At 26.3% G+C, this 13,777-nt stretch overlaps 2 protein-coding genes across 2 annotated transcripts; both read left to right on the forward strand.

Annotated features, from left to right (window-relative positions):
• Positions 1–3,483: 3,483 nt before the first annotated feature.
• On the forward strand, positions 3,484–10,158 carry LOC106789909. The gene is made up of 9 exons (XM_014754456.1): positions 3,484–3,629; positions 5,334–5,438; positions 5,514–5,919; positions 6,038–6,211; positions 6,298–6,461; positions 6,549–6,763; positions 8,780–8,939; positions 9,144–9,212; positions 9,297–10,158. Exons 2-9 carry the CDS (start codon positions 5,334–5,336, stop codon positions 9,597–9,599), a joined length of 1,596 nt encoding a protein of 531 aa, XP_014609942.1. The 5' UTR covers positions 3,484–3,629; the 3' UTR covers positions 9,600–10,158.
• Positions 10,159–12,414: 2,256 nt separating this feature from the next.
• On the forward strand, positions 12,415–13,777 carry LOC106789874. The gene is made up of 2 exons (XM_014754400.1): positions 12,415–12,426; positions 12,821–13,777. The coding sequence occupies exons 1-2, from the start codon at positions 12,415–12,417 to the stop codon at positions 13,133–13,135; spliced, it is 327 nt and encodes a 108-aa protein (XP_014609886.1). The 3' UTR covers positions 13,136–13,777.

A 13,777-nucleotide genomic window follows, 5' to 3' on the forward strand; every position in this document is an offset into this window, starting at 1 on the left:
GTTATTGCCCCACCCTGTATATTCCTACATAAGGGAATGCTATATCTTATGTATAAATGCGTACGGCTTTCTCTCTCTCTCTCTCTCTCTCTCTCTTTCTCTCTTTCTCTTTCATTCTCTTTGGCAACGATTTTCGAGTGTAAATTACAGTGCTAGTTTCTGATCTTCAATATAGTCTTGCGAGTTGCAGCACTACGAGACTTTTATATAGTACAACTGCACTGCCAAAAACATGAATCGTTTAAACAGCTTCCTTTGCTATTTCCGTTTCAGCTTGTTTTGAGTTTGTTTTGTTATCTTGTCGGCCAAATATCTCGACTCGCAATAAAGTAATTTTCTACGAGTATTATACCGATGGAAAATAATTCATTGAATTGACTTAACGAATAAAACGTTCTAGATATTGAAATTTAATTAATAGAAATATTTTGTTATACGCGATCATTTTGATGTTTTACAAATAATTAGCTATTTGAAGCAAAAATGAAAAAAAAATAGAACAGAAAATTGATAAATTATTTGTAGGAATTATAAATATTTTTGTTGAATTTGCATTTCTGTATTCTTAGCTATAAAATCATAATATAAATTATCGTTTTAGCGATAAATTAATTATATTAATTATATTGTCATAATTTGTTGTGCAATGATATTGTTTAAAAACCGAATGTTTGAATTATTATAAGAAACAAAATATTGACATTTTGAATTTGGTTGTATATTCAACTCTGTTAGTAAAACAAGTTGAAAATGTAGGGTACCAAGAGTAAATAATTCTTAATTGGATTAATTAACACGATAGTTACATGACAGTTAATTGAAAGGACGTATGTAGTTCTTAATTATGCGTTGCAATGAGTCGGTAGATCAATCATTTGAAAAATTATTAGTTTGTTCAAAACACACGAATATTATCGTATGAATGTTGAACAAATTTCGTTGATTGTATTCTAATATTTTACACTTGTTCATAACTTTAATACTTAATTCAATATTATTTTAATATTCTTATATATTAAAAGTAATCACAATTGTATCTTTCTTTGTTATAAGTAAAAAGTAATCATGAAATTTACACTCACATTAACACATATATTTTAAGTTTTTATTTAAAAACTACAATTAACTCGAGCAAATTATTTTATATGAAAATGAATGCAATTTTTGAGTTTTAAAAAAATTTCCAAATAATTTTTAATCGCACAATTTGAAAACGTGTTTCTACACTAACAATGGCCGCTTGTAAAATAAGCTATTTTTCGAAGCACGATAAGACGATATTCGTACGGTCCGAGTACTGCAAACCTACTGAGAGTTTGGACCATCATCGTTAATTCTATGCGATTCTAACTCCGCATTCAAACTATGCGGTCTCTAATTTATATTGTCACACATGCAGATATGCGTGTCGTGTGCGACGTTAATAAAATTATTTTACTTTGGTTTAAAACGAAAAATCAATATTGTCTATCAATTGATGTATCATTGAATATCAGCAACTCATGAAAATAAATAGAAAAAACCCCCAAAAAATTCCCTTTCGATTTGTTTTTAATTATATCGAGAAATATAATAATAATAATTGTTCATATTAAATTGTAGAAATTTTAAATGTGTTTTAATGCAGGAAATAATTGTTTCGTTTGCAATATAAAAAACGTAATTTACATTTTTATGATAATTTCTCTTATATATTTGTAATCATTAATTTAGACATATACACACATACATGCACGTTTGACCCGTCTAATTCGAGTATATTCCACTTTATCGGAAGAATGACGTCTATTTTAGATTTCGAACACACCCTCTCTTTCTCTCAGGTACTTTCAAACACGTGAGCTTTGATTAGACGTTAACAAGACTTTCCTCGGTTTAGAGAATTTGAATTTACGCTTTCTGCCTTGTCGAGTTGAACACACAAGAAGTCATTGAAGAGTCAGTGGTTTTGGAATCGTCTCAAAGTTTGGCGAATATTAAGTATCATTGTTATTCGTTATAATTGAATTTGAAGAAGTGAAGAATAGAAATAGAATTTATACAAAAGAATCATCGCAAACACTCATATTTAAAAAGAGAGTATACACTTTTTCATTATTAAATAAAATTTAAAAAATATCTAATAAAATCATCGACATGTATTTCGTATAATTGATATTAAATTGTTTTAATCAGTGCTTTTTCTTTTTGTAAAAAGAAAAATGAAAGTTGCAGGAACTAATTTATCGTCAAACTTTTTATTAAAGAAAATTATATATATATATATTTTCAAATATATTAATTTAAATAAAATTTAAATCACCTTTTTCCTATGGAACTCATCAAAAATTAAACACAATTTATCCTAATTTATATTTTATTTTTCAAATAGGATCAAATCTAAATACCATATCTTATCATTTGCTTATTTCTTTTTTATTTATTCTCATTCTTTTTTGAATACTATTTCTTATTTGTTTGTGAAACATTAAAAATACGTCGTAAGCCGTTTCAGTGCGTTGCCCATCCAAAAAAAAGGACTGGTTGTAATACAATTTGTTTTACGTCGCATTAGACTAATCGAAACGTATTATATTTGATTATAATTTGTTATCGCATATAACGTACAAATGTTGAATTTAAATTATCTGTAATTTAGAACAATATTCTGCACATATTACTTAATATGGATTATTTCCGGTTGATATATGTTTAATACAATTTTCTCACTTACGTTTTATTAGGCGAATTAATGAATATAATATTTGAACTAAGGCGAGTAAAAATATTTGATTTATTCGTTTGTGAGATTAAAATGATATCGAACATGTGTCTAGTTCATTAAGATATCTGCCGTTGCAAGGAATAAACGTCTCGTGTCGTTACTTCAATATATTTGAATTGTAAAATATTGGATTTATGTATGTATTCATCGAGAAAAATTGTATGGCAAATAAATTTACATTCATTTATATCGTAAAAATAAAGCAATGTAACATCACCGATATCAAGAATTGATGTTACAAATTGTGAGAAAACGTGTACGCGTAATTGACAAATTTTTAAACATACGAAAATAAAAAAAAGTGTACAAATTTTATTTTATACTTAGATTAATTTTTCCCCCCTCTGTGTGTGTGTTCGCTTGTTACAAGACGATTTATATAATTCAGAGATATAACGATTATTTTCCTTCCATTCAAATTTATTCGAAACCTCATAGAATTGGCGCCACGTGTTTAGTTACTTTTTTTTCTATTCGTTGGTCCTCGAATGAAAATAGACCAATCCCTAGAAATCAAACAAGTTTCGAAGGTCAGGCAATATTATTGGTTGTCCGTTTAAAGAAAACTACGTGAATAGAAATAAAACTATTTCCTTGTTTTTTTTAATAGACTTTTTACACATTTTATTCACTTTTGTTATAATCCGCAAAATTTTTTTCCTTCTTATTTTTCATTTATTAATGTTTATATAATTTATATTAATTTATAAACACTGAATTAGGCAAAGATTATTATATACGTTGATTCCATTTGACTTATTTATTATAGGACTAAGGGTTCTCTATTTAGTAGCAAGCGATAGTGAGCCATTTCTTTCTTCGTTGTCTATTTCGCTTCTTAACTGAATCCTTTGTGACAAGCATCGTAAGTTATATCTTATATTTTATTTAATTTATTTATACTTTTTAATTTTTATTCGAATCAAGGATGATATATAAGTGTAAACAATTAATTAAATAAATTCTATTTAATTAATTAGGCACATTTAACTTAGGATATTACGTATTTAACTTTAAACGTTGAATATAGCTTTCCTTTTGTCGGATGAATTTGATTCGGAACCGTTAAACTTGTTTGTCAAGTAATATATTCTTTTGTGTATTTTCTTTTTTTTTTTCTTTTTTTCTTTTTTGGTAAAAGCTTCTTATTTATTTTTATGAATGTAATGTTAAACTTTGATGATATAATATTATTTGCTGACTTTTTTTTTTTAATTCGTTTTATTAAAGGACTTAGATCGTTACAGGAAATATTCGGTATACTTTGTTTACAGTATCACGAGTATTTTTGTTTCTATTATATAAATAATGGATATAATAAATTTAATTAATTAATTAATTAATAAGTTAATAAGTTAAGTTTTGTATTAATAAGTAATGAATATAACGGATGCTCGCGCACTCGACAAATTTTCAAATTTATTGTTTTCGAAAACAAAGCCATATATGAACAAATTTTATTTGACAAATTCTACTTAGTTTTTCATGTAGAACCGACCTATCCACTCTCGTATTGTCGATGATAGGACATCATTTATATATGTTACCGTTAAAGTATTTAATTAAGTTACTTTATAAAATATTAATTAAAGATATATATAAATATTAATAAAAGATAAATAGGTGTTCCAGGAAAATCATATAAACCGAATTTTATTATACATTTCGATTAGTTGTATTTTAAATTAAATAGATATTATATGAAATAATTATAGGTATCTAGTTATTGTTTCATGACTCCATTATTAGTTATTTTTTCGATTTTTTCAATAAAAAATCATTTATTACAATACCTTTGGTTTTTTTGGACATTTCTAATTGTACAGTAATCCCCTTTTCTTTTTTTAAACAAAGGTATCTTTTTGTCTTATATTTTGGGATACAATAATAGCGAGTAAAACCTTGTTCATTATGCAAGGTTTGGTTTGACGCTACAATTTAAAGGAAATTGAATTTTTTAATTCTTTAGGCTTGAATTAAATAATAATAATATTTTAATAAACAAAATTCAGTTAATTAAATTTTTTTTATGTTTTATTAATTAAATACACACGTACTGCTAGCACTGATTGCTGGTAAAGCTTTCAGTTTTTCAGCAAATTTTCTCTGGATCAAGCCTATTTTTACGAATTATAACTCTAATACGCGTTTGAACGTGATACTTTTAAAGTCGATAGAACGATGAGATTAGCAAAATATTTGTTTTCAAAATATAAGAGGAAGTAAAAACGAGTGACTACGATCAGTATTGTTCTGTAAACACGAGCTGACCTTAGATACTGATATAATCTCAATTTCATAATTTACCAACTCATCTCTCGCAAATGAATATATTATTTAATTTCAGAAGTATAAATATCTCTACATTATATTTCATACTTAATCTAGTTTGTATAGTTATTTCGTATAATAGCAAATTATTTCATGAATTAACAATAACATATTATATATCTATATATTTATTTTTGGTCGAAACGTTATTCATAAATTATTTCTATTTCTTTTTTTTTTTTTTGTTTCTTTTTTTACTTTTACTAATAAGTTGTTGTTTTTTGTATTGTTGTTACAGATGTCTCTATATTTAAATAGCTTTTATCTATGGCAACTGATAGTAATTTGTGGCGTTCCATTTTCAATTTGGTTGGCAGCAATAATTATTGATATATTTAAAGAGGTAAAGTAACGATTGTAAGAGAATATATATCCTAATGTATACATTTATCATAATATAATTGTATTGATTGTTTAGAGACGTACAATTAAGTTGAAAGCTAAGGATAATAATATACTAAATAAAGAAACCGAAAGACAGATATCATTAAAAAGAAGACATCTTCCATTATTTAAAAAAAATAATAGCTGGGTGATAAATCATATTCAGGAAGAAACTAAAACAAAGATAACGTTTGTAATAGATACTCTACGACGTCCTGATCGTCAACTCCTAATTAGAGGACCTTTACAAGGCGTAATTGAAGCTGATAAAATGATAAGAAAGGCTGTAAAAGATAAGTGTGATGTTGATGTGTACGACATGGGCATCAGAATAGAAAGCGTAGATAAATTCATTGGAAGAGAGAAAGACATTATAAGAGACATACAAGGAAATTCAGGCGCAAATCTTATGATAAGAAGTGAAGTTGATCCTTTGTCAGGTAATATATTATTAGGAAATATATTTGAAAATAAATTTGTTTTTATAAAAAATTAATCTATCTCAATGTGTATTTGAATGTTGTATATATTTATTAATTGAGATCAATTATTTTACAGGTCCTATGGCAAGAATATTAATTACAGGTACTTGTAAACAAATTTCTAAAGCAATACCATTAGTTGAAGCGAAACTTAAGAATTACACGGAAACAAAAGTTACCAGTTTGTTTGCAAAGCGCGAACCAATACTTCCAATACCAGATTTAAAATTATTGGATTTGCTAGTGATCGGTTAGTTTATAATAAATGTATCAAAGTTTCTTGTGTTCGTTATTAAATGTAATTAATAATTGACATTTTATATATATAATATGTAGGACAAGAAATGCATATACACGTAGAGGTACGAACAATTAAGAATCCTTCACATTTTTATATCCAAGTTGATTCATTGCAAGAAATTGAATCTGAACAGTTACAAACTGAAATGAATGAGTTTTATAATAATTCGATTAATCTCAAAACATTAGTAATGTACAATGTAAGTATTTAAAATAATATTCTATACTAAAAATAATTCTCATAACTGAATGTAAGTTTTCGTTTTTTTTTTTTTTTTATGTAACAGCTTAAAAAGGGACATATAGTTGCCGTAAAAAAAGAAGATGGAAATTGGTATAGAGCTGAGATATTGGAAGTACATGATGACCACTGTCTTCTTATGTTTATCGATATTGGAGTTCAAGATACTGCTAAAAAATTTGATATGTATGAGATGCCTCAATATTTCGTAAGATTCGTTGTACAAGCATACGAATGTATGTTAAGCAACGTAGGAGAACCGTAAGTAAATGTTATTGTTATATATATATGTATACATAAACTGTCAGTTATTCTTCCTTATATAATACATAAATATATAAGTATCTTCAATTTCGCTATATGAACCTAATGAAACGTTATATAGACAAATTTTCAATATTTTTCAAATGCTTGATTAAACATTTACATGGATATTTCGATAATCTAGTAATATCCTAAGAAATATTACCAGGTTACAAAAAAATAATTAATACAAAATAAATTTACTTTAAAGCAGATATATGATATCAGGGACAAACTATTTTGTTCAGTTACGCGTTGTATTATTTATATTTTTATTAATCGAATCAACTTTATCATTCTTTTTCTAAAAGAAATCTTTACATCCTAATTTTATAATCTTTTAGATTAATTTTATGAGTTAATAATATCATTTCTACATTCAATTGGAAATAATTTTTTTTTTTTAATAATTTCTGATAAACTCAACGTATTAAAAAATTAAATTAGAAGCCGCGTCGATAAAAGAAGTTCACTGGTCAATTAATTTATATAATAAAAATGAAAGAAAATAAAAATCGTTGCATGCATGCATACAATACATATATTGAAATCAAAATGTATTTTGACGTGATACAATCAATTGTATTTTATACGTCATGTATAAACGTATACGGTTTTCTGTTTCTCTTTTTTTCTCTTTAGCTATGATTTTCGAGTGTAAATTACGACGCAAGTTTACGATATTTAATATAGTTTTACCGAGTTGCAGCACTACGCGGCTTTTATATAGTACAACTTCATTGCCAAAAACATGAATCGTTTAAACAGCTTTCTTTGCTATTTTCGTTTCAGTTTGTTTTGAGTTTGTTTTGTTACCTTGTCGGCCAAATATCTCGACTCGCAATAAAGTAATTTTCTACGAGTATTATGTAGATGAAAAATAATTTATTAAATTGACTTAACGAATAAAACGTTCTAGATATTGAAATTTAATTAATAGAAATATTTTGTTGTACGCGATCATTTTGATGTTTTACAAATAATTAGCTATTTGAAGCAAAAATGAAAAAAAAAATAGAATAGAAAATTGATAAATTATTTGTAGGAATTATAAATATTTTTGTTGAATTTGCATTTCTGTATTCTTAGCTATAAAATCATAATATAAATTATCGTTTTAGCGATGAATTAATTATATTAATTATATTGTCATAATTTGTTGTACAATGATATTGTTTAAAAACCGAATGCTTGAATTATTATAGGAAAAAAAATATTGACATTTTGAATTTGGTTGTATATTCAACTCTGTTAGTAAAACAAGTTGAAAATGTAGGGTACCAGCAGTGAATAATTTTTAATTGAATTAATTATCACGATAGTTTCATCTAATGATAGTTAATTGAAAGAAGACGAAGCGGGAATCCCACTGTAAGAGTATATTTTGTAATTATGTGTTGCAATATGAACCGTAGAAAACATTTCTTCGTCATTACGTTGACGAGTGATGTACAGTTAAATTTAACAAACACCAATCATTTGAAAAATGATTTTTTTGTACGAGTAATATAAAAGTTACTTAACAAATTACAAGTTACAACGTATATTTAACAGAATATTTTTTTACCAATTCATAATTCTATTGCTTAATTTAATTAATTCGGTATTGTCACTTATTCAAAATGATGATAACAATTTTATTTCTTTCTTTTTCTTTTTCAAATCAAATGTAATATATATAAAAACAAAAGAGAAAAAGAGATAAAGATAGAGATTAAATATTTTTAACGTAATTATATCATTTTCAAGATCTCCCGAAACACTTACAACGAAATAATTTTAGGATTCATTTTCGTATTTATTTGTAACGCATAATGAATCTTATGTGTGACAATCGTAATCAAAAAAAAGAAGAAAAAAAATTCTATTTTTTTTTTTTTAATATAAAAATATGTCTATTTCTAAGACATTTGAGAAATGTTTTCTATGCATTTATAAAAATATCTAATTTTGTTTGTATGTTTTTCAATTTAGCGAGGGTGGATGGACAGATGAAGGCATTGCAAGATTTAAGGAATTGTGTGATGTTAAATCTACTGAGAAACTGTGTATGCACGTTAAAAATACTAAAATAGTAATACGAGCTAAAGCAAGTACTCGAAAACACGTTTATGTGATCGATCTTTTTAAGGAGGTAGGACAATTTTTTATATCGATAAATTTTCAAACTTATTTTTATTAAAAATATGATACCTTATATGAACACATTTTATCCCACATATTCTACTAAACATTTCACGTAGAATTATCCCCTGTTCTCTTATACCACTTACAGGACACCTTGTATATATATATATATAAATATTTGTTAAACAATTGGAAATAATTTTCTTTCTAGGACTTGAACATCGGTGTTACATTACGTAAAGAAAAGCATGCAATTCTATTTAACACTATGACGAGTTATGTAAGTAATTATTTTTCACGTATACATGTAGAAATATCTGACATTTTTATTTATTTCTTTCTTTTTTTTTCCTTTAAAATGTAGTATAAGAGTGTTCCAACAGAAGATGAGGTAAAGCTTAAGGAATTGCTAAGCAGTTTTAAGACGTATAAAGAAATGGATGAAGACATAGACGAAGAATTAGAAACAGAACAAGAATTTATTGATCTGGATTTGGATGAAGAGTTTGATAGTGGTGATCATGATAATATTAATAATTTGGTACATTTATTGAAAACTACTCCTAACATTTCTGAAGATAAAGTTCTTAATAACGTGCCCATACTTAGAAAACGAGCTAAAATATTTATGAATGATGATAATTCGAATGCATCGTTTTCTGAATAATCAAAAATTAAGCTAAATTAAGATATATAAGTTGCATGTATCAAATGAAAAACTAATAAGTAGAATGATAACAGTACAAATGGAAGTTCTAATCAAGAAAATGATCATAAAAATAAACATTGTCCAAACTGAAGTTTTTATAAAGAAAGAAAAAAGAAAAAAGAAAAACCATCATCAATACATAAATGTCGACATTGAACGTATGATAACGCTTAATTGCTTGCATTGTTAAAAAAAAAAAAGAAAGGTCAATTAAATCAATTGCTTCCACCTTTGGAAGGGAACTATAAATCTTAGCATTGGTCTCCCTACGTTTAGTTCAAATTCGTAAATTTTTCTTCATCATCTACAATTCACACACAATCAGATAAATAATATAAATTATTTATTTTGTTTTTTTTAAACTTTTCAATTACCTGCGATTTTTTTTTTATTTTGATTTTATTTTTTAACAATAATTAATCCATATCGATATTTTTCTTTTTGTGAGATATAATCCAGCAACAAAACACAATGCCCTTGCAAAGCAAGAATCAAATAAATCAGTTAATATAATGCGCAAATTAATGATATATCTATTACCTGAAAATTATTAAAGGATTCCTACTAATTACTTCTTTTTTTCGATTTATACTTAAAGTATATTATACATGTAAACATTTATCTATGTAAAATTGTCGTTATTACTTTTCCTTATATGGATTTGAAAAACTTTTGGACAAATTTTTCAGATTTTTCAAATCCTTAAAAAGGATATAGCAGTAACGACAATAAATATTTGTGTATGTGTGTGTGTGCATATTTTTATTACTCTTTTTTTTATCGCTAAAAGATTAATTCTTTAGTTTATATTAGGTCGAATATTATGAATAACGACTCGTTTTTTTATACTAATGGGTTAACCAAACCGAAAGCAATATCTTTTTATTTTATCACCACCCATTAGTTGTACCATTGTAATTCCTCGGATTCCATTGGTATCTCCATTTTAAGATACCAATGTAAAAGATTCAAATGATGATCCTTAACACTATTTTCATTATCATTTATAACAATGTGCTTTGTGCTGTTAAAGCATTTTTGGAATAGTTATTCATAATCGCGATTACTATTATATCGTTGATCGTAGTTTCGTTTCATGTTTATAAAATTTTGATATTCTTTCGAAACAATGCAAACAGAACTTGTACGCGACCTAATGTATACATTTATTTGTCGGACTTTTATTAACTTTTTGTTATTTATCTTTTGTTCCTTTTTTTCGCATAATTTTCCTCGTTTATATATACATATATAAATGTATATACATATATATACATATATATACATGCAAATACATATATATATATATATATNCATATATATATAATATAATATATATATATTTATATATATATATAGATATAGATATAGATATACATCATTTCATTCATGCAACATAACCGCGATTTATTTTGTCGATTAATAATAAATTTGCATTTTTTAAGAGGAATATTTTGCAAAAATACAGCGTTTACGTATAAATATATATAAAATTCTGATGCAAATTAATTAACCGACAAATATAAGTTAAAGTCACAACAGATTGTGAATAAGTTAATCTTGGCTATTCATTTGTTCGTTTTTAATATATGTAATTGTGTTTATTGTCCATTTAACGTATTGGAATTATAAAAATAAAATGTGTCACGAAGGAAAAAAGACAAAAAAAAAAGTTCGATCAAGAATATTATAAAGTATACGAAATTATCTTTCGAACAAATTGTTCTAACGTTATTAATCCCTTTCACTTTTCTTTCCATTATGATGCTTTCGATTGTCATGACTACCGTGTCTGGAAGATAAAATAGTAGTTTTTCGGGATTTCTTGCACGGAAGTAAAAGTTACCTGTACAACCGCAAAATAATAGACAACGGTGAGGTGTGCGCAGAGGTGGTTCAAAGAAATAAGCGGAACCTAATCATTGAAAGTCAAGCTATGAAAAGAAAATGACAATATATATATATATATATCTAAAATGGACTAACGTAAAACATAAATATAAAGTTTTTATAACGTGAAACTAAAGTTTCTTCTTGGCGTAGATCAATATGTATCTTTTTACTCTCCCTTTTTTTATGGGTTCGAGTTACTTTACTAAGAATACTTTCTCACATCTATCCAATATTATCAAAGAGGAATAAACAACGGCACGGTGTGTCTTTTTCCAAATGGGTCACCCATCAATTTTATTAACCTCACCCACCATGTTGCTTCGTTTTAGCGATCTGACGGTAATAACGTGCCCAAGTTGTTGACTGTTACGCATTTATTAATATAAAATATATACAACAAAATTCTATCATCGTTTACCACTTTTTAATGTACTACATATAATGACAAAAAAAAAATAAAATCATTCGTGTTACACTTTGATCGTTAGACAATGACAAATATATATATGATAAAAGCAAGAAAAAAAATAAATATGTATAAATAAAAGAAAAAATCAAAATATTTCCATATCTTCGCTATATATATATATATAATACTTCTATAATTATAAATATGATAAATGTATATGGTTAAATATATATATATATATATAAGAAAAAAACGTACGCAAGGTAATAACGACTAATAAGATTTACAATTGGGATGGACAAACTTAACAAGAGAAATGGATTGCAATCATCGGGTCTTTGAAAACACGGGGAACTTTTTTTAACCCGGTGTACGAGAAAGCTGCGGCCAAGCGGAATCGTATAAAACACGGCTGACGAAGACTCTCTCCTCAGTTCATCTAACATCCGAATTCAGTTCAACGATATTACAATGAATAACTTGGTAAAAATTCATTTTCATAATAATAATAATATTATAATAATAACGATACATATTTTATCGAATTTTTAGAATATAAAAAATATCATTGTTTCAGACAAAAATTATCTTACGTTTTAATATCTAACAAAAGCTTTTTCAAGATATACAAATATCTTATTTGTTTTTTTTTTCTTTTTCTAAATAATATAATTACATTATACTTGTAACACAATATATTCTATTTAATTTAAAAAGAAAACGCGTGTCTTTCGTTGGAACAATGTTTTACTATTCGAAATAAGAAAAGATTATTATATTATCAAAAAAATAATGAATATCATCAAGAAACTTTGTTTGTAAATGTATAATTATATCGTAATATTATTTTGTATTATTATTAATCAATTATTTTTAGGTTGTCTTATTATTGACGTTGTATGGCGTATGTGATGTATTGGCTGGTAGGCGTTACATTGCTATTCCTATTGATGGTATCGATGTATTAGAATTGAATCCTATATCAGCATCGGTTCCAAGAATTGCTCGTCAAGCAGAGCCTGCTGCTTACGTACCAATAACAATGCCAAATCTTCATCACGAGGAGTATGACAATCCACCCCAACGAGCTGAGAGATCTATCGGTCATATTCTTGATTATGTGGATTATGGAGGACATACTGGTTCTAATGGTGCCTTTGGCTGGTACGCCGATTATCCAGCACATCATTGATAACATCGTTCACAATGTCAACCTCAAACATTCAATTGAGTCATCAAAATTATTCCATTAATCCTTTTTTCGAATCATAAAATTTCACAATCTCGCGACGACATTAATTTATTAATCAATAATCGCGCGGTTATATGAATAACTTTTTATTCTTATTAATTAAAATGTGTTCAATTTTGATTATTATCGTATATTTAAGTATCTTATGTATAATTCGATTATTCTTTAATCTAACGTTAATAAAGACAAGATCGATTAGATTTAATTTTTTTTTTCTTTTTTTTTTCATTTTAATATACAGTATATGTAGTTCCTTTTCATTTACGCAAGGTAATTGGTTCCACGACAAACTGCGAGTAAATGGAACTAAGAAAAACTTGTTTCTAATAAATATCCGTTTCACATTCTCAAATATGTATTTAAATCTTACTGGAATAGAAAAATTTAATTTAAACGATTGCGAAATAAAAATTAAACCGAGAAATTTCAGAATTTGTTTGTGTTTTCGCATAACGCATCGCGGTAACATCGAGGTTCTTTTAACTCGAGCATCTGTCTAAATGAATCCACGTAAATGTGTGTTTGTTTGTATGTGCGTGTGTGTTTTTTTTTTAATAATTTTCATTACGTATTTACACGTTT

This window comes from Polistes canadensis, unplaced genomic scaffold (assembly GCF_001313835.1).
Source record: "Polistes canadensis isolate GaletaPanama2010 unplaced genomic scaffold, ASM131383v1 scaffold_206, whole genome shotgun sequence".
NCBI lineage: Eukaryota > Metazoa > Arthropoda > Insecta > Hymenoptera > Vespidae > Polistes > Polistes canadensis.